The sequence below is a fragment of the Ptychodera flava genome, chromosome 12 (assembly GCF_041260155.1).
Source record: "Ptychodera flava strain L36383 chromosome 12, AS_Pfla_20210202, whole genome shotgun sequence".
NCBI classification, from domain to species: domain Eukaryota; kingdom Metazoa; phylum Hemichordata; class Enteropneusta; family Ptychoderidae; genus Ptychodera; species Ptychodera flava.
Genome location: NC_091939.1, coordinates 17,085,710 through 17,107,866, shown reverse-complemented (window position 1 = coordinate 17,107,866; position 22,157 = coordinate 17,085,710). Strand labels below are relative to the sequence as shown.

At 38.6% G+C, this 22,157-nt stretch overlaps 2 protein-coding genes across 2 annotated transcripts; one reads left to right on the top strand and one right to left on the bottom strand.

Annotated features, from left to right (window-relative positions):
* Window positions 1-160: 160 nt before the first annotated feature.
* LOC139145211 (centromere protein S-like) lies at window positions 161-8,049 on the top strand. Its single transcript, XM_070716212.1, has 5 exons — window positions 161-235; window positions 4,260-4,383; window positions 4,912-4,945; window positions 5,533-5,599; window positions 6,953-8,049. The coding sequence occupies exons 1-5, from the start codon at window positions 161-163 to the stop codon at window positions 7,097-7,099; spliced, it is 447 nt and encodes a 148-aa protein (XP_070572313.1). The 3' UTR covers window positions 7,100-8,049.
* Window positions 8,050-10,613: 2,564 nt separating this feature from the next.
* On the bottom strand, window positions 10,614-18,764 carry LOC139145210 (CD2 antigen cytoplasmic tail-binding protein 2-like). The gene is made up of 4 exons (XM_070716211.1): window positions 18,549-18,764; window positions 15,330-15,520; window positions 14,213-14,809; window positions 10,614-12,650 (listed from the first exon to the last, which is right to left on the bottom strand). Exons 2-4 carry the CDS (start codon window positions 15,490-15,492, stop codon window positions 12,415-12,417), a joined length of 996 nt encoding a protein of 331 aa, XP_070572312.1. The 5' UTR covers window positions 15,493-15,520; window positions 18,549-18,764; the 3' UTR covers window positions 10,614-12,414.
* Window positions 18,765-22,157: the final 3,393 nt, after the last annotated feature.

Genomic DNA, 22,157 nt, shown 5'->3' with positions numbered 1-22,157 from the left:
CGACACTTTCCGCTGTGGACTATGAGGGTCAAATTTAAAAAATATTGCTAAATATAAGGTATTTAATGGTTTCAATATCAAAAGTGGTCACTTTTCAAAATTTTCAAAGCTATTTCGGAGTTTCTCTAAGGATGTAGATCTACCTAAAAATATATTTCGAATGCATTATGGGTATTTGGCGGGAAATTCTAAAATGGCGGACGACGATGGTTATGACGAACTCGCATATGAACAGGTAAGGTGCTTTCTAGATAAGTGGCAGTAATTAAGCCATTCTCCGCCACAAGAGAAATTTTATGATAATGCTCCTCATACTGAAAGTAAAGAGCTCCCCATATAGTGTAGTGTATAGCTCTGCATGGCAGGGCTGTGTGTTCCCGGCGTTTTGGCCTCCAACCACATCAAAGTCTCTTGTAGCCCTGCGTACGATGCTGTGTGTTCCGCTACAGCTAATAGCCCCGCTCACCACAGCCCTGCAAAGACCCGTACGTAGAGTTGGTGACTTCAAATCCATTTTTGGACTTGACGTAAAAAGCCAAATTACTGCCGAAATTCAGCGTTCTTGGGCCCAAGTCGTATCCCTGCCTACCTCAGCTACTCGATCGCTTCCAAAAATGCGTCTTTTATTCTTTTTTCGTAAATAACCGTCGATGTCGGCAACTCTCTCGCTAGCCCTGCGTACGTACGCAGTGTACGCTGTGTGTTAGGAACGCACACAGGGAATGCACAGCGTACACTGCGTACGTACGCAGGGCTAGCGAGAGAGTTGCCGACATCGACGGTTATTTACGAAAAAAGAATAAAAGACTGGCATTTTTGGAAGCGATCGAGTAGCTGAGGTAGGCAGGGATACGACTTGGGCCCAAGAACGCTGAATTTCGGCAGTAATTTGGCTTTTTACGTCAAGTCCAAAAATGGATTTGAAGTCACCAACTCTACGTACGGGTCTTTGCAGGGCTGTGGTGAGCGGGGCTATTAGCTGTAGCGGAACACACAGCATCGTACGCAGGGCTAAGTCTCTTGGTGGGCTATTCAGCTCTGGGACTATTCGCCTCATAGACGAGTGTACAGAAGCGAGAAACAACCCAAGTCTGGAAACAGAATGGCTATAAAAACCACGCCATGTCACATTCCGTGTCCCATTTCACTGCGAAAATTAGCAAGTTCATCTATCATGCTAGCTGCAAAATTCTAGCTCTACGGTGAGGCAGTCGGTGAGTTTTGGTTTTTGCTAGCTGCAAAATTGTAGCTCTACGGTGAGGCGGTCGGTGAGTTTTGGTTTTTGCGACCTCGCTCACCAGTAGAGCTACAATGCCGAAGGCCCTGTAGCATGCAAAATAAGCACGCTGCACATGGCATGGCATTTTGATGTAAAATCCCATATATTTACTGCATTTGGTCATACTATACTACTCTAACCTTGTCGTGTATGGGGTTTGGTATTAGTTCAAATACGTCGATCGCGTTCCACAAACATTTCTTGGAGCCGCCATTACCAACTTCCGGTAATGGCGGCTCCCAGAAACACGCTCAATGTTGATTGAACGCGATCGACGTGTCTGTGCAAATACCAAACCCCATAAACGACAAGGTTAGTGTAGTATAGTGTTTAGTCTTCAGTAGTGATAAATCGGTATGACCAAATGCAGTAAATATGTGGGATTTTACATGAAAATGCCGCGCCATGTGTGGCGCGCTTATTTTGTATGCTACAGTGCCTTCGGCATTCTAGCTCTATTGGTGAGCAAGGTCGCAAAAACCAAAACTCACCGACCGCCTCACCGTAGAGCTACAATTTTGCAGCTAGGTTTTTGCGACTCAAAATTTCGGTACGACTTTCACACATTTACATGGCATTGTGGTTGGCGGTCAAGATATTTCTGGCCGTAATACACAATGTCAAGTGACCGAAAACACACAAAAAGGGTGGCCGCTGGCCTTTTTAGAGAGGTGGCCGCTCTATACAGGTACAATTACATTGTAAATACGTCGGGACTGCAATGGAGCGGCCGTTATAGACAGGTGGCCGCTAAGACAGGTTTGACTGTACTCATTTACCTAATGATTTTATTGTAGAAATTCAGTGAATTTAAATTCCAGTTAAACTGTCTCATAACTTAAGGGTCCATGCACATAGTAAACAAAACTAATTGCGTTTGGCCTCAACCCCCTCTCCCCCCCCCTCCCCTAAACAAAAGTTTGGAAGTGCGAAAATCCAACCAAGCCTCATTCTGTATCTGCATACCAACAATCGGTAATTACGTCACTATGAAATCACACATATGCTACTGACCTCCCCCTCTCCGCATTCTCCCTCTAAAATCAATGTCTGTTCAGTGCCAATAACAATGACACAACCAATAGAATGAAATGAAACAGTGTATCCAAAACTGATTGTTACGTTATTTACTTGTGCACTGATTCACATGTCAAAAGAATACTGGTGACATTGGTGTAGCGCTGGTGCCGTACTGGTCTGGTACACGCCAAACAATATAATGCGATATTTTGCGATACATAAAAAGGTGTAGAGAGATGTTGCGATATGAAAATTTGTAGTGGGATTTTTGCGAATGGTAATGGAAATGCAGCTATACCCCCTCTCCACCTAAACACAAGTTACGTTTACCATGCGTGTGTTTTAATTATAAACAGCCCTTAAATCCCCATTTAACAATACAGTGTTCTCCCCAGGATCAAGCAAAAGCGTAGCGGCTAATTTGCATAATCATTTGCATATCATTAATTTATATTTGCATACGGATATAAGCTTGCACATGCACCCAAGCATTCATGTACACTCACAACAAAATGCAATGGTAACACACAAGTATGCAATTTGAACATCATGGAAACTCTTTATTACACTTATTTAATCATCACAGTAGAGTACAATTGCAATTAAAATAGAAGATTCAAACAGTAACAAAAAGTTCAGATTGAAAGCAAGAAATGGTTCGTCTGATTGGAGTTTCATTAATACATATATTGCTAATAAAATTGTCAAAAATTGCCAACATAGAGGAAAATTCATAAGTTTAAACTTTACACGATTCAAATGTAATTGAGTTTTATATCATTTTTGAACGACAAACACGGCGAATGATGTTTCATCACGGGGATCAATTTCAACCAGCTCCCCCCGCGTATATCACTGCCATTGAACATCATCGTTCGATTCTTGATTTTAAAAATACCACCAAGATGATCACAAGACATGACCTAAGTACGACTAGAATCACTCGAAAATCAGTTGTAAAATCTTTCAGAGAACGTGTCAGAGTGGAACCACACGCGACGCCAGGATCAATGTCAACACGTTATAAACACGTCGGCCAACATGGCCGCCGCCATATTGGAATTTATGCAATGTGAACTCGATCGCGATCGTGATCGTACTCGGACAAAAAAAAAAGATCATCGTTGTAAAATCATAATCAACTTCACTAGACAACTGCTTCTTTTGTTTCTTTTGCGGTCCATTTCGTTGATCAAAGCATGGGAATGTGATCAAAGGCCCCACTAGTGCTACACCGCCTAACTCTGTGAATACTTGTCCTCGATGTATACATGTACCGACTAAAGGTCTTTGTTGGTCGTAATAGTCGTTGTAGAATGAAATATTGTGAACAACCCAGCCGATTCTTCTATTGTTTTAACGTTCCTCTCAACACTTACGGACAACTTATCGGACGCATACCGTACTTCACACCTTCCACTCTTTCACCAGGTTGAAAGTTGCAGTGAGCGCTAATGTGTAGACAATGCATGCAACAGCTGGTAGCTATGCAGAGCGCTAGCGTGTGAACTAAAGGATGGCGGGAATATTTGAAAGCGTAGCGGGGAGAATCAAAGCGTAGCGGGGAAAGGCGAAAGCGTAGCGGGACCGCTACGCTAAAATGGCCTGGGGAGAACACTGCAATAATTTTACAGTAGTTCACTATTCTACACAGTGATTCTGTTAAGTCCAGTACCCTGGTAAATTGTACCATGTTTCCTCTGTCATGTTACTGGGTTCCCCTTTGGTATATCAATATGCAATCTTATCGGGGTACAACAGAAACGGTACTAGGGTTCATACATCATTTACCTATCTTCCCAAATCTTGGCTGAAACACTGCCTGCAGTTATGGCAAATTTGCAGCCTTAGAGAAAAACAAACTGTCCTTGTGTCTACTTGAGGTATCTTGAGATATGAATACACAAAAATGTAAGCACACTCAAAGTCAAATACAGTTTGTTGTTTTCTTTTCTCACAGAGACTGAAGGCAGCAATTCATTACACTGTGGGTCAGATTTGTGAACAGTTGGCAAAAGATGAAGATGTTGTGTTCACAAGGCAGTTTATTGCCACCTTAGCTGAAGCTACATACAAACAATGTGGTCAGTAGCCATAGATATTTGTACCTCCACATCACAGACAGTAGTATTTCTTCCTCTAATTACTGATACTGCTTTACATTTCCTTTATATATGTACCAAGGTATGGAAGTGAGACCATATACATGTAGGTAGTTAATATATGCCCTATTTATTCATGTTTTGTAACCTTGCCATAATTTTCCCCTAATTACCACGTGCAAAAGTTCATGCATGCTGCTAACTTAGGAACATTGGAGTGAACAATAAGCACCCACACACAGGACTTACATAGTAAAAACTAGAATATCTGTATTCTCTGTGCCACAACAGTTAGAGGTGATTGCTATTGACTTGAATGCCTGTATGTAACCACAACGAGTCATCAAGTTGCACAGATTTGAGACTGGGAATGTCAAATACAAGTACATGCAGAGAAGAAAATTGTTGAAAGAAATATACTACATGCATTTCAGTGCTGATGTTATCATGACAAAGTAACCTGTGAGTGGCTTAAATTGACCTAAACTGGTTTTTCGTATTCTTCAACAGGCATACTAGCCACAGATTTAGAATTATTTGCAAAGTAAGTACTTATGCATAATTTAATATCATTAGTTTCGATGACTACCACATTTCATTTACATTATTCCAAGAATGAAATTATTAACAGTTCTCATGGGTATCATTCTACCTTCATGAAACTAGATCTTAGAGAAAGGATGGTCAGTCTTTCATGGTCGTATATGGTAGAGTTTACTTAATAAAAAAGTCACTTATCCAACAGTCTTGAGCTACTCTTCCCCATTTTGTTTTCTCTATACTGTTTATCACACAATACTCAGCACACACTTGCAATTTCTCTTTGTTAATGCAATACCAGTGGAACCACGGTGTTGTTGATACAAAAGTATTTGATGCAAAGGATATTGGAATTTTACAAAGGCACTTGTACATGTGTTATCAAGAAAGGCAAAGATGCAATTTCTAAAGTGAAATGCAGAGCAAACTCACAAAGTACAGAAAATTAATGTACCATGATGTTACATGATGTAGTGCCAGGGTTGAATGCACTGGCGCTTTGGTAATTTGTCATAAAATTTATTGCTGTATTAAAATATATAAGAAGATGAAATAAAAGACTGACTTTAACAAACTTATTCTTGTATACAGGCATGCCAAGAGATCTGTGATAAATTCGGAAGATGTGAAACTGGCTGTCAGGAGAGCAAACCCTTTGGTATGTGTTGCAAAAAAATCACAGTATTGTAAACCTTTATCCTGCCAAGTTCATATTTCACCATCAAGTCAAGTTGTTTAAAACCAGTTGGGCATAGTGTGTCTCATATGTTGCATTGTAACAAAGACCTAAACTTTTGAAGGCCTGTGTAAACTTTGAAACTGTAAACATGATTTTCACTGACTAAACCTTCTATACCATACCAGACCAAGTGGGTGAAAACTGTGGTACGTATAATTTGGGCTGAATACTGCTCTTTACTGACCAGGCGGATGGGGAAGAACTAGTAATACTGCCTGGTAGGATAAGGGTTTTCATTACCAAAACTCCCAGTTGAACCCAATCAGGACAACATATATAAAAGTGTTTTCAGATCACATTTTGATGCAATGGTTTGCCTTGGCAATTTTGAAGGTTTATATTCACCACACTGGGGTTTACAGATTGGCCATAAGATCAGCAAGATTGAAAAAGACTGGACCCACACTGAATTTTTCAAATCAACATAATCTTAAGGGGTCCAGTTGCTTCTTAAAGCTATGGTAGACCCCCTAAGAAAACTGCTGTTTTCATATTGAAGATTGGACTTAACGTTCTTCAGGCTCGCTATTGGATTTCAGGAGCAGGAATGGTCAGAATGGTCACCTGGAACGTTTTTTTCTTTCCAAAATTTAGCAATCATTTGTGGCATAGCAATAATAGCATGCATACCATTATTTTCTCCTGGTTTCTTTCACAAGTGGGGAATGTCTCCCTCTGCTTTGAATTGGGGGTGGGGGATTGGTGCTGATTGATGGGGACCATGATGTTGAAATCAATCTCCTACGTCCTGTGTTTGTGCTTAAATAGGTGGGGAGTCGCACAATCATGCACTCTGAAGAAAACACTGGCATGCTTTTTTCCATGATTACAAAGCTTTTTAGTTTTCTGTCAATTATTATTATTGCCCTGGCAGTGAGGCTGCAAAATTTTTGTAACCAATGTTTTCTCTACAGATTTATCTTATTTTGACCACTCCCACCTGAGCTCTAACAGCAGATACCTTCACATATTTCCTGGGGCTTTGAGACCTTGTCCGGCAAGTATGGCAGAGAATGTGAATCAGTCTATGTCAAAGAACTGTCATAACATAAAGTATTACATATTGTGTCCATCATTCAAATTTGATAATTAAACCTGTTCACCCCTAATTCCCTACAAACAGTTCAACTCGCACTATTGATAACAATATGTTTGGGACAAACCATGGCCGTAAAAGGGTTAAAGGCCATGTGTGGTGGGCTTCCATCATGCAATGAGTTTCTCACCTTACCCTGCATTCTCTTCCATTTCTTGTCTTGCCCTGCCCTGCAGTACCTCCATCTGACATCCCTGAATGAAAAGCAAGCAGCAATCAATGAAGTGGAGAAAGAGAAAAAGAAAAAAAAGAAAGCAAAAGAAGCCAGCTCAGAATACAGAATCAATGGAAACGGATTGAAAACATGCGTTGGTGATCTGTGATTGGATAAATACAGTCACATGTGGATTATATGTTTTCATTGAGGCTGTCTGAAGTGAGCTTTGGAAAGATGTCATTTCCAAATACCAGCACATAGTCAGGCACCATGTTTTACTTTGAAGAAAATTCCAATCTGCCATAGAACAATATAAAGGACAGGCAGGGTAGAAAGAAAAGGATTCGTCAATGGTTGTGTATCCATCGCTCATTAAACTGATTAATGAGCATTCATAATGTTACAACGAGGATGTGTATGTGAGAAGACTTCCTTTATAGTTTGTCAATTTGAGGACAAGTGTGAGAAATCCAGTTTGGAAATAATGCCTCACATACTTGGTACAGTGTTACAAGCAATTGTTGTTCACAAATTGTTGTAAATATTTTTGTATAATTTTTAACACACTATCAGATAGCTCAGTTTTGTGTTTGTGTTTGGGTTTTGGTATGTGCGTGTTGAGACAGTGGAAGGAAATTAATCCATCGGTGATTTCAAAAATGTTTCACAATTCAAGGGACTACTCTGGTTGAGTTTACAAGTTTAAATACCCATACTACCTGTATATCACAGAGAGAAGCCATAATTTAAGTTTACAAATAATTTGATATTTTGGCATAACCAACTTCAACTTAGACTTTGGTTAGGATGAAGAATAAGAAATAAGTCATTGGAAACAATTCAATATGTATCTTTAATATTTCAGCCAAAGGTATCTGACTGTGATGAGTACAGGTTATCATCAGTGATTCATCACCAGATCAAAGGTCAAAACAAAGTTGGTAGAATGAGTGATATGTAAATGAGCAACATGCATGGTCAAATACTTGCTCAAATATTACTGGCCAAAGGCCCTTGAAATTTGGTAGGTACATTTTTATTATTAAGTGTGTGCAAACTAGGTTGATAACATAACTATCATGCAAATAAACAATAAACCTTAAAAAATTGTCAAAATTTCTGGATTCAAAATAGTTTCATTTTTATAACTATTAGTTGGTAGAGATTTTCTCTGTGGCACCCATGTAGATGCACGTTTATTCAAATCAGTGTTGGACAAATGACTGATACTCGAATGAGCAAAATAAATGTCAAATGGTAAAATTTGCAAACGCTATAACTGTTAGCCCTAGAAATTTGAAACTTGCTACAAATAGAATAACTGTTGGTGCTCAGACAATATGTTGTGTTAATTGTTATGCTACCAATCAGTAAGCACGTCTTTATCATTTTTACTACTACAGTATTATCATTCTGAGTTAGTTTTGTAACTTTTAAACTCACTACACAGTAATAGGGAAGAAAAAAAACCAGACCACATTGTATGTATTCCTTGATCAGGACCCACCCCCTACCCACTTGTCCTAAACAGTTCTAAACAGTCTTATTAGCCGGCACGCCGCCAGTGCCTCCAGCTCGCTACTGTTAGTACTGAGATACTGTTAAGAGGCACGTATCGCAGTAGACCAACCCATGATGGTATCTCAATCACTAACGCCGTCATGAAAGTGTATCTAGTATTACTTTCACTGTAGTGAAAGCAAATGTACCTGAGTGGTGCAGTAGCAATGAAACATTGTGGACAAGTTGGAGTATTTTGTAGATGTGATGCTATGCATGAAGCGTGCGCCCGCATAAGACATCGATGGCATTGCCAGACTTCCTCTCCTACTGTTTGACAGCAGATTTCGCAATCGGAATTCAAGTGAATACAAATCATCCCAATGTGGTCATATACCTGCAAGTTTTACTTTTGATATATATATGCTTCCTTATTGAGAGAGAAACATTCACTACGGTTTCCATGATTTGAAAATGGACATTCACTCCTTTTTGATTGGTTCAAATTTTGAATATGCTAATCATCCGGATTCAGCTATAAACTGAGTCACCAACCTTGGTTGTACAAATTGCAACAGCTCAACATATTCACAGGAGTAGGGTATTTTAATAGGCAAACATACTGATTGACAGGAATTATTACAATACAGAACATAGGATTTACACCACATAAATTAACTGTCAATATCAATAACTAATGCACGAACCAGGGATTGACAACGCGTTGGGGGGGTACTTATATCAGGCTAGTTAGTATATTAATTATGATAAATAACTAACATATTTTGAACATTTTTATATGCAAGCTTGTCAGGGCATGGGGGTGGTAGGTCTTGCTTACCACCCCCATGGTCATGAGTGTGTTAATTGTTGTCCCCTTGCTATCTGTATATAATCTCACAAAGAAAAACATCAATTTTCGTTAATTGCCCACCCTAATCCCATCAATGAGTTTGTTCTACCAATTGACTTTCACCCTGACTGAACAACTCATTAAACATGGACAACAAAAGCTCTAAAGGTGAGAGACCAGAATGTTTTTTCTATTCAAAGCCTTGTCAATACCTGTAAAAGATCCATAGTGCATTCATATGGTGACAAGTGCTGAACAATGCTGAATTGAGTTCACTGTAACACGAGTAGAAACGCTAGGGTTCACTTGAGTTCACTGCATGGAGTGAACCATCTGCCACATAATGCTGATGATCTCCCTTTTATGTTTCGTTCTTTTACTTTCCATAAACAAATAATACAATGATGTCACACTTTTAGGGGAAAAGGGTACCCATGCATGTTCCCAAATTCATGGAAAAGGGGTTTGTTGTTTATCATCAGGGTCCATGAACACATGAAAAAGGGGTACTTTTTTCAAAGGCTGATTCATGAAAGGATCAGAATCACCCTGTGAAATATGGTAAATAATTTTCTTAAATTTACAGCCATTCAGTGCTAATATTTTTTCATTAGGACCTCGTGTACAAGCTCTTTTTTCCTGAAAGTTATCATGTTGTTCCAGAGTGTAATGGAGGCAAGCTAATACAGACAACAGCTATAGACTACATTGATGTGTCAAGATAATCTCATTGCTTTATACAACATCGACATAGTTGTAACTGTATTTGCAATTATCTCAACAACTGGCTTTTATAAATAGGGATGAATTTTCTGGTTTAGTTTTCTTCTATATTTCTATAATAAGGGTGTCTGGTTTGTTGAAATATTCCTGATAAAGGGATGTTTGAAATTTTGCTGAGCAAGCGTGAGTATCCAGCCTCTCCTTTCAAATACAACATAGTGCAACCAACTGAAAAGACTGGATAGAGATTCACTCCAATTTGACAAAAAATTCTCCTTTTTTCACATACAACATGGCAAGATTTTGAAAATGGCTGGGAAATTTAAACTGAACAAAAATCTGTTCAATTTCTTGCCTATTCTACCACAAGCAAACGTTGTTGAGGCATCATAGTTAATTACTATATCATTCAATTTGCAGATTGCAATGAATATCTGAGGAAACTGAAGGTACCTTGAGGACAGACAAATTTTGCAGAGTTGCAGCTCATGTGCCTTTAAACTAGTTTGGATAAAAGCCTGGTCACAGCCACCTACCATTTTTTAGGTTCTTGCATGCACAAATTTGATAAAATCATGCAAAATATTTTAGGTACACGCATACAAAACATTCCAACAAATTTTTATTTTTCAGAATTCACAATCTCGATACAGTTCATCATCACTGTAAACACTAACAAACATTCATCTTTCTTTTGTATTTCCTTTAAAGTTTTATTTATATTTTCATACATATCAAACAAAAGTAAAATCCTTGCAGTCATGATCAATTTAGATGTCTGGACACATAGATAAGCACAGATTGAAGAGTAAACAAGATCAATAAAACAAAATTCCAAGAATACAAATAATTTTCCCACCAAACTATACATTGCTATTTGTCAAAGCCCCTCTCTGCTCCCCCCACCTCATAATTTAGTGCATTCACCCTAGACATACAAATGAGTAAAAATAGGAAATATTACTTCAAAAATTAACTACCCCTATACTAAATTGTGTAACCCACAGATATAACTCTCAGATCTAGATTCCACTCCTAAAGATCCTGGTTTACCAAATGTTGTAACATTTCATAAAAAGTCGCCTCAAAATCAAACAAAAATCAGTCACACACACACACACACATCTACAGACATAAATACAGACTAACACACGCCAACCACCAACAAGGACCACTAAGAGGGCTCTGACAACACCTGGGTCAGATGCTATTTCAAAAAATTTCTTTTCTTGAAATTTTATTAAATTTTATGAAATCATACTATACACATGAAATCATCTTCACAATGCTCAAGTTTGCAATAAACCTTAATTTTTTTCTGTTGGAGAAGTCACTGAGATAAACCTCAACGACAGCACTTCTTTCAGTGCCCAACAAATTTACCATCTTATATATAAGAATTGAGGTGATCTTTATATTTACTGACAATTTTGAAATTAAATCCAAGATGGGCAAGAAAATTGCTATTACGCAGAACTATGTTTTGACTAAAGCCAGCCTGTAAAGTTTATCTGAAACTAATGTAAACAATTGATGAAAATATAACTATGACAACTGTTCATTGTTTGATTTGCAAAATGGATGATAAACCGGATTAACACATTTTGCAAAGCGATACACTTCATATAATACTAGTAATAGGCTAAATTTCAACCGATGACATTGGTGTACGTGTTGACTTTGGCCTCAAAGATAACATCTGAGTGCCTTGTGAGTACTGATACTAATACAAATATGGAAGCAGTGCCTGTAATTATTTCCTCTACACATATGAAAGCAACTGTGGGAAGTGAGAAAAATTAAGAAAGCAAAAAGGCGGGAAAATGTTTATACGATACCAAAAAAATCAAAATTTATCCAATATCTGGTGTGTCCATTCAAGTTCATTCTTTACCACTTCACAGTAGAAGTGAAAAAGTTCTTTTATAATGTTAGACATACATGGAATTCTAAATACAACTCCCTTCTTGTGAAATAAAACTTGCAGAGCAAAAGATTGATGATTGATGACCCATGGTCATTCTAAGGTCATATGTCCCATATGACCACAACAAATGAGGCACAAATGAGGCACTTTCTTTAGGAATCACTCTGACACCAAGACAATGACTATTGCTGAACAAAGGAATAACTAGAATAAAGACAGATTTGTATGAGTTTATGAAAAAGTGAGAATCTTTTCTTAAAAAGCAATAATAATCCGGTATTTGCATGTGAAAAATAAAATTTTGTTTCAGGCTAGGAAAATTCGTACGGTACCAAACAAATTAAAATAAATCGATTGCTCCTGTTGATGTCACCCATTGAAACGAGAAACGTTGACTTGACAACTTGAAAAAAAGTCCATGTCTCTCTTTTTAGAGTCTGTGGTGACTTTCTGATTCAAAATTTTAACAAAAAATGATTCATGTGTACAACTCAAAATCTATTCTCCTTGAAGAATAAAACTGGTCAGTTCCAACTTTTCTGACAAGCACAGGATTCTTAAAGTATCCCTCGTCAGCCCATTGTTGCATCTGCTGGCTACTGTAAGGTCCATAGAGTTCTGCATCTTCCTTGTCTTCCCACTTATATTCCCAGTACACCGTCTCATCAGTCTGACAATCGTCATGCTCATCAGCTTTAGATTCCTTTCCATTAGCTGTATGGGGTTTTAGGAAATGAGTGACATGCATGTTAGTGCAATGATAGCACAATAACGCATTGCAATCCCTACATGTATGCATGTGAGCAAAACAATTTCTCTGTTACTTGGACATAAATACACTGGAAGATCCGTCGCTTGAGGGCGCTCTCTACGCTCCCCCCTCTTACTTAGGGGAGTGTAGGGAGCGTCCTTGAGCAATGGATCTTTCAGTCTAGGACAATAAGTGAGTGTTTCTGTTTGATTTTGAGACACTGTCTCTTTGATCTTTTTGTCTTTTAAACAGCTTGTGATACACTTAACTATTGGAAATACTGATCAGAACTTCAGTCTTCTCCACAACAAGAGGATTTTTAGGGGTGGGCCACCCCTCTGCCTTTGGAGCAATCTATTAATATGTTAATAACCATACAAAAGAATATATTTCAATACAAAATATGCAAATTATGCATTATTATGTAAATTGACTATCCCTCTGTTTTTCCAAGCTGTGGAGAACATTAAGAAACTGTATTCACCTGCAAACCATGTTTACTCTTTTTGAAAACATTTCCCGTCAAAACACATCAGAATAAATTGCAAAAATTTGAGTTCACAATAAATAATCTGCAGTATTACAATGACTATTGCAAGTCAAGCACAAAGCAGGTAGCAACATCATGCTCTACTTTCTCACAGAACTATCACAGTTACTTTATCACTGCAAATTGGCAAGAGGCATGTGGGGTATGTTGTCTCCCAGAACATCACCAACGCTGTACAGTATTACTATACAGTATTGCCTGTACACTCATTTTTGTGTGGAAAATGACACCCTCATGGAAATCGGTGATTGGCTGGAGGATTGGCTACTGTGGATATAAATGAGAGAATTCCTGTTACAGGTGATGCAGTAGTTTGAAAGGAATCTGTCCCTACGGTATCCAGAGATGTCAGTTATTTGTGAGCTCCACCAGTGTCTGCATTAGCAATCTCAGCCAGTTAGTAGGGGAAGTCGGCCAGGATACAATTGCATTAAATTTCTCATGGAATTAAAATTCCCTATCAGCGTATGCTTTATAGACTTGACATAATAGTCATAAATTTTGGGTTTTATTTTGTGGTTGGGAAATATTCAAAGAACAGCCCACAGCAGTTTAACCTAAACATATCGATCAGCTGTTGTCATCATGTACATAGGATTGTACATACAGAAACTTCACGGGAAGGTGGTAAACATTGACATTGAGATCACTTTCATGTTGTAGCTTTGGAAGGAACTATAAAAAATTGAATCATAATTGTATGTCAAATATTCTGATCGTTTGGTAACTCCTACTGGCCGAGTCCATCACTGGCCCACTACCCCGACTGACCAAGCCCAAACTGGCCGAGTCCATCACTGGCCCACTACTCTGACTGACCAAGCCCAAACTGGCCGAGTCCATCACTGGCCCACTACTCTGACTGACCAAGCCCAAACTGGCCGACTTCTCTTGTATTCATTCATCCTTACAAATACACTGACACTTTTTAGCTCTAGTTTTCTAACACACACAAAGGATAATCATACAACTTGCCTGTGGAACTATGGGCACCTGCTTTTTTAAACTTTTCCTCATCTATCTCTTCAGCAAACATATCCAAGGCAGTATCTTCATCCTTGGGTTTCTTTGGTTGATCTTTTTGTAGTGTGTGATAAATCCTTTCATAGGTGTATGAGTAGGCCTCGTACTGCCCCCTCTGTACCAGCTGATCGACAAGTCCCGTCAACGTCAACATGTCTTCTTTGCGTTTCTTATCCTCCTCGCTCTCCTCTGTCTTCTGTTTCTTGGCTTGCCACTTTCTGCTGCTGCTTGCCTGTTTGCCGCCCCCAAGTCTGTGAATCGCCTTGGCGATGCTCTCTCCTGGTTTCAGGTATTTCAGTATCTCACTGCACACTTTGAGTCTGTCAAATGGTTCCTGTGCATCAGACATATTTTCCTCATCTTTCTCAGGTGGTCTCTCTTTGATTTTCACCCAATCTACATTGTCCAGCCAATTGTCTCGGATCAAGTCCTCTTTATTTTCAAAGTAATTCCCCTCGGCATCAAAATGGCCTTCCTCCATCTCTTCCTTCAAGTTGAATGGAATAATCCTGATTCCTTCTTCATAGTCAACCGTTCCCTCTTCCTGTCCTGAAAATTGACGAAGGTACAGCTCATAGCATGTTTTGTTTGTCACATCAAAACGTTTCTCTTAAACAGGAACTTCCCCTATAAAAGCCGGATTATCGTAAATCTATGCAAATGTAAAAAAGCCACTCCACTGATCGGAATGCCGTGTTTGGTCCCAGAATCCCATAATTTTGCAGGTTTTCAAGCGTTCATTGTCATTAATTCTTGCATATGATGTCTGTGAATATTTAGTGACTAAACTTGAGTTAAAAATAAACTGAAAAGGTGTTTCGTTTTTTGTTGGAGAACGCATATCTTTCAAAATGTGTTCCCTGTACGACCATTTGATCCCTCTTTGCATATATCACAAAAGTGGCCATCATGATTATTCAAATTTATCGTACGGTCAAAGCTATCCTATGAGAATTCAAAAACTCCAGCCCTGAGTATGCAAATGGCTACGTCATCAGTGATCCCCCTATAGTGCGCCCATGGTCCTGTAACTTCCCTTTTAACTGCTTGGAGTAACCTATGTTCTCACCTTCAATATCATCCTCTGTCAGTTCATAGTGTCTTGCATCTTTGCCATCATCTTCCTCGTCACTATCAAGAGAGTGCTTGGACTTGAAACGGTTGTCGTTTCCATCTCCATGTCCTTTCTCTTCTTCTTCTTCATCAAACCTCACTTTCCGAGATTCTGCCATGATGACTTTCTCCGGAGAATGTCAATCACTGTTGGGAAATGCAAAGAGCCTATCAGTATGCTTGCTGATAAACAATCCAAGATAATGTAATGGCTGCAAAAAAGTACCAGGCCAAAGGGCTGCAGCTCACAATTACTGCAGCCGCAACGTGTAATGGTGTATCATAGCATACACGTACAACAGACTCTGGTACATCCATGATCACAACTAGTGCCACCATTCTGGAGGAGCACTACTTCCTGAAGCGCCCCCTCCCCAACCACAATGTTTTTTGCTCACGTGTTGACACACGTGAGCATATGTCGCAGCAATGTCTGTCTGTCTGTCTGTCTGTGTGTCTGTCTGTCTGTCTGTCTGTCTGTCTGTGTACTCAATATCTCAAAAACGGCTCATCAGATGAGAATCAAATCTGGTACATAGATTCAGTTTGCAAATGGCAAGAACTGATTAGTTTTTGGTGGGTGTGGCTTGCTTACTTTTTGCTCAGTTGCATAATTAATGATTTTAGAAAAAACTGATATATATTGACAAATATAGTTTTTTTCTGAAAACCCTTGAAAATCCGCCCGACATCGCAAAATAATCGTTCTTGCTGTTGTAAAACACAAAAGTCGTAAAAATAGAGTTTTGCGACATGTTCTCTCCGACGACACGGAGTGAACTCACTGTTTTGTATGTGTGCCGTAAAGTGGTATGCTCTTGACAGTGGTTGCCATTCTCTTTGCGCAAGTGTATGACTCGTATGACAATCGATCGGCTTCACGGGATAGTGTAGTTGCACCATGTGCTTGGTAAATGGATGTAAACTTATTCGAAGCCATGGATCTCGGCAATGCTTACTGTTCAACGTTATTAAATCAACACCCAGTTGAAAAGTACAAGTTTACATCGTAGTCGAAACGGGCTCAGTCGACCAAGGAGGCCACATACTGCAGCTACGTATGTGTGAGATGCAGACAGTTTCAAATTACGTGGCCTTGGTTGTTAGGGATCGGCTCTCACTTACAGAAAACAAATCTGCACTGAAGAGTAACGAAAATGAAACCTGAATTTGCTCTCTTGACGAATACATTTATCAAAATAAAACTGCTGTGCTCAGTGAGCTAACATGTAAACAGGTAAAGGGGTTGAAGATGTACATGTGCGTATGCATTGGCAGATAAACACTAGCAGAGCAGTTGTCTGTGATCTCAGCTTGATAATAAAGAGCAGCAGCCAGCCATGCACATTGTAAATCACACAATCTTATTACTCTTATGCAAAGAGTTAATTTGGATTAGGTTGTGGAAAAATTCCAAATTCAAAGATGTTTTCTAGATGACCAAATCTACAGAAAAGGCTAAAGTATTCTCACATTTCTTCTGCGACATTTCAGATTTGGTAATAGTCCTTCATTTTAACAAGATGTAGTCCATGTTTGAATCTGTTTTTTCCCTCTTTGAATTCACTTCATATGGCCAAACTCTTGCCCTCTGTTACAAATTACTGGTACAGTTATTAGAAATTTAGGGCAAGTAATTTTTCCTCTCGGGCAAGTAAAAATGAAATTCACGTGTCCCATGGTTAGTAAGTTTGAAAAAAATTTTCGAGGCCTGCAGTATGGGTTGACTTTGTGACGTGTACTCACCATATTTTCAAGAATTTATAAATTAGAATGAGTATGTGGCAATGACAAAATGTTTTATTATACCGATCACATGATGTGTTAAACTGCCACCAGATTTTTCATAATTGCCACCTAATTTTATATCCGGTGGCAAACTTTTGCCACAAGAAATAAAAAAGTATTTCTATCCCTGCATTAAGCATTTGAACTTTAGCCAATTCCTTATTTGCATATTTAATGAACTTTCATAATCAGGGATATTTATCTGTATTGACTGCACCAAAGTTGAAGAAACTTGCTATGTACATTAAAGATACTAGGATACGACATTATTGAAAGTCATTAAGCATTTTTACTTCATCCAGCTCCTAATTTGCATATTTAATGAATTTTTGAAATTAGGGATATATATTTGAATTTACATGACCAAAATTGATGAAACTTGCTATGTACATTAAAGATACTATTATGTAGGCTAACATTATTGAAAGGCATTAAGCATTTTTGCTTCAGCCAATTCCTAATATGTGTATTTAATTAACTTTCCTAATCAGGGATATATACTTGGATTTATTTGATCAAAGTTGGCATAACATGCTATGTACATTGATGATTATACCGGTACAAGATTATACCAATATTGGAAGTAATTTCGCAATTAAGTTTTCATGTCAGCTAATTTATAGTTTGCATATCTAATGAGCTTTCAAAGTTTGGAATATATAGTTTGAAGGACTTGACCAAAGGCAATTACACTTGCTATGTAAAGTGGTGATACAATGACAGCAGTCAAAGAAATTAATTATTTTTATTTCAGCTAATTGCATATTTGAATACTTAATGACCTATAGAGTTAATCTGTGGTGAATATTGATCATTATGCTGATCTTAATACTTTCAATGAAGTTGCAAACATGTGGCAAAGGTTAAAAATTTACACATAACTGCAATATATAATGAAACACGTGAGCATTTACAGTTCATATCTGGTTGATATTGTGTTTTTGACCATAAACAGTGAGGAATGTTGTCCTTCTATGGTATCCCTACAGTTTAAAATGATTCCAAGTAAAGAAAGCTCCTTGTCAACAAAACCAGTAATAAGTCATTGAGCTAATAAATTGTATTGGTTACTGTTTGTTACACATGATCATCTCGCTTCTACCTCCATGAATTAACATACACATCTACTACTAGTACTACAGTTTCCCAACAGCGGCACTTGCACTGGTTTACAAATTACACACTGCTGACAGCTACATATTATGAATACGATGTGATTTACAGTTTAAAATTCCCGAATCATATATCTTCAATTAATTTCCATTAACCATAGTCCCTCTACATTCAGACTGTGCATAAACTACAGAAACTACAACCAATGCATTGATGATGACAGATAACCCAGATTGGGTCCGTGACTTTTGTCCACTCTTATACAAACGCTAACCTGGTGCTGATTTGGTCTAGATGTGTGACGCTGAAAGAATTCCGTGCCAAAATAGTCTGCAACGGGGGCGTTAAAAGACAAAGTAATCTTTTAGACAGGGAAAGCCATTCCTTGCACGGTGACAGGATGCGGTGTCCAGTTGTACTCGTACTAACTACAACAACATATGCACGACAGTAAACGCACACGACCGCCAAATGTCAATGACCTTTGACCAAGATTTTAGGCTCGTTCGCAAACAAACAAATTATCGGTACTAAAGGACATACGACTCGACCATACAGGTGTGCAAGGGAGACTCCACAGGCATTCGCATATTCGACTCAATGCATGCAAGTAAGAATAATTCTTACTGGTTGCATCAGTGACGGTTTTCTTGCATTGAGTCGAATGCCCGTGGGAGACTAAATAGAGCAAAAAAATGTCTAAGGCTGCGTTCACAAAAAACGATTGGGGGAGGGCTGGAGGAATTCAGGGGGATTCAAATATTTTGGGGTTAGGGGGGACTTGAAAGTTTTGCACTGCCTATAGGGAGGACCTGAACATTTTTAGGTTCCCTTTTACCTTTACATTTTCAATTCCAAGGTTTCTCAGGTAATTTGAGGGTCTATGATTTAATGAAAAATGATTAGGCCTACTATTGTTCTATAAATGTTAATTATAATTAAACAAAATCTAGAACCATTTGTCACATTGCATGACTTTTATCTCGAAAATATCTAAACATGCATGATTTTTCGTAAATAACAAACAAGTGGGCCTGGTAACGGGGCAGAAGCTGCAACTGTTGATTTTTTTTTCAATATTTCTATGCAATATATCAAATACAGTTTCTAGCTGTCTCCCTACAGTATGCTGGAACACACAATATTCAGTTTGTCGACAAAGCCTGAACATATAAATATGTATTGGATGATAACGGAATTAGAGTCCAGACGGAAAGTCATGTTTCAATGATACAATGCGCAGTACACATAGGCTGTGTTGGTAAGCTGAATAAGCTCGGCATGCTATTAGAGTAGCACAAGAACACAATTGTATAAACTGAACAAAAATATTGTCAAAATTATCAAAAAGTTACTGCAATACAGCTACTGCCTTGCTACTGCAGGGTCACCGTCGCTGCATATCGGCAATGACAAAGCTCTGACTCATGCATAGTTGCGTTTGGTTTGATATACGGCAGCCGCCGTGGTATACGTTAGATAAAGGGTTGATGCATGCGGAGGCGGCCGCCGTGTATCGAACCACACGCACCTGTGCTCTGATGTAGTTAAAGAAGAGTTTGGATCGAATGGCACTCGTGACAGTGAAATATACTTGCACATAAGATTAGACCAGAAAGCGACATGATATGGAAGACCAGGAGACTTGAAAGTTCTCAGGGATTTTTGAATTCTGGCATATGAGAATGATATGAAAAAAGGTGGGGGTCACCATGCTTAATATAATTCTAAATTTTCACATTTCCATAGTAAAATAACACAAAAGTAAACTTTGAACAGTAAAGACTCTAACGAAAAAATGTGTTACTAGATGGAATTAATTATTTTCTACCAAATTTCCCATTATTACACCAAAAATTTTAGAGATTAAAACGTTTATTGTGTGGAATATTTTAACCTTCCAGTTTGTCAATTTTGAGCAGCATTTAAGTCATATATGTCTCACACTTTTGAAAAATTATTTTTGGTAGGCCACTGTAGCCAGGAATTCACAATTTGCATACTCTGTCATGATCGTCATTTTGTGTGCTATTCAGCAGGTGCCATTGGCCTGGCCGGAGTTGGATTAATAAAGTCGGCTTAGACGATAATTCCACTGATGCGTTAGAAAATCAATCAATTTAAGAACTTGCCTTATAGGAATATGGCTCTATAAACTGCTAATAACAGGTGGTGTCGAACATCTGCGGGTAGAACTGCCCAATACATGTTTATTTTTTCTTTGGGTGCATCCCTAATAAGCATGCGGCTATGACTCGGATATTTTTTGGGGGGGGATGCTTGAGAAATTTTGATCACATTGACGGGGGGTGGACTTGAAATTTTGAGGGTAGAGATCAGATTCAATCGCGATTCCTCCAGTCCCCCTAACCGTTATTTATGAACGCACCCTAATTTTCCACAAAACTATTATAACCGGTGAAAACTTTACATCCGCCTTAAGCTTCAATATAGGGCCCTCATAAGTGGTAGGCCAATTAGAATTGTAAAAGTTTGTGAATCCGAATATCTGTCCAAGAGGCGCATTTTAAAGGTGTGCATAGTTAGTCAATTTGCTCAGAGACATAAAAGCCTATAAAAAACCCGCCCGTTTCGGTGGGCTCAGGCCGAGAGTTAAGTTGAAGGTTTTTATGATGATGGTTATCTATGCAACACTTCACCGTCTCTGTATTGGTATACAAACACACATACAGACAAAACCGGTGATAAATTTGATAAAATCCCGCAACAGATATTCAACCCCACTAGCAAAGGGTGTTTATTTAGGGTGGGTCGCTGCCTCAAATCAGCTCAAATCAGGGAGTTGTCGTTACGATCGGGGGCCGGAAGAACAGGAGGGAGTCACTCAAAAAAAATGATAACAAACAGGGAAGGTTACTCAAAACCTTTATAATAACATGTGACAGTTGATGAGGTATCATCAAATGACGTTGTTTATATTATTTAAGTATACAGTCACCTGTAATCTAAATATGCCCATGTATGGTCGAAGGGGCGTTTCTTGGTATCCAAAATGCCCATGTGAGGGCGTTGGTTTTAAAAAGCGGCCACCCGCTTAAATCTGTAATTGGTTAGATTTTCTCCTTCCATGGTAACTGTGGCAAAATTGGAACAGGTAACAGTATACATTTCATGCAGTTTCCAAAAGTTTCTGTATCGAGTAAGCCGAGTATTGAGCCGAAACCTATCGCATTTTAACTACATGTACTTGCTAGTTGGAAGTGAAACGGATTTTCACAAAGTAGGTTGTTTGATATGGAGATCTTATATCAGAATATGACAAATCTGTTACTCAGATGATGAGAGAAAGTGTTCCCTACTTTAATTCATTACGGTAATTTGGCAACTAACTGAATTACAACCCCTTCGTCACTTTAGTTCAATCCTGACGGGTGTAGCATGCTAGCAGGATACGCTTTCCCATCAGAATATTCGAGACAATTGCCGCATCAATTTTTGATAAGCAGTTTTAGATGTAAACATAAGCTTAACGTTTGCACAGGATTACTGCTAGCTGATTTACACCAACTATCAGGTAAGGTCAAAATAGCACCTTTGACTGACACACTAATATGCGCGCGCGTGTATGCGCGCGCGTACATGCTTTTATGGGGAAGCTCACGCAAAAAATGAAAGCTTTATTCAGTATCAAAAAGCCAATTTTAAGTGAAAAGATGTTGAGTCAAAAGCTTTGTTTGAAAGTCTTTGATACGTTAATCGTCCCAATTCTCTCTTATGCTTCAGAAATCTGGGCAACAGAAATCATACATGTACTGATAATTGTCTTGAAGGTCTGTGTGTGTCTTATAACTGATTTATCTTCGGAGTGAGTAAACATACTCCCCAAGAAGGGATAAGAGCAGAATTTGGCAGATTTCCAATA

What these genes read in the sequence shown, in the direction of transcription:
- LOC139145211 (XM_070716212.1), top strand. Translation starts at nt 161, where the DNA reads ATGCATTATGGGTATTTGGCGGGAAATTCTAAAATGGCGGACGACGAT. An exon ending in GATTTAGAATTATTTGCAAA is followed by an intron (nt 4,946 to 5,532) that starts GTAAGTACTTAT and finishes TCTTGTATACAG; the next exon opens with GCATGCCAAGAGATCTGTGA. An exon ending in TCAGGAGAGCAAACCCTTTG is followed by an intron (nt 5,600 to 6,952) that starts GTATGTGTTGCA and finishes CCTGCCCTGCAG; the next exon opens with TACCTCCATCTGACATCCCT.
- LOC139145210 (XM_070716211.1), bottom strand. Translation starts at nt 15,492, where the DNA reads ATGGCAGAATCTCGGAAAGTGAGGTTTGATGAAGAAGAAGAAGAGAAA. An exon ending in GACAGAGGATGATATTGAAG is followed by an intron (nt 14,810 to 15,329) that starts GTGAGAACATAG and finishes GTCAATTTTCAG; the next exon opens with GACAGGAAGAGGGAACGGTT. An exon ending in AGGTGCCCATAGTTCCACAG is followed by an intron (nt 12,651 to 14,212) that starts GCAAGTTGTATG and finishes AACCCCATACAG; the next exon opens with CTAATGGAAAGGAATCTAAA.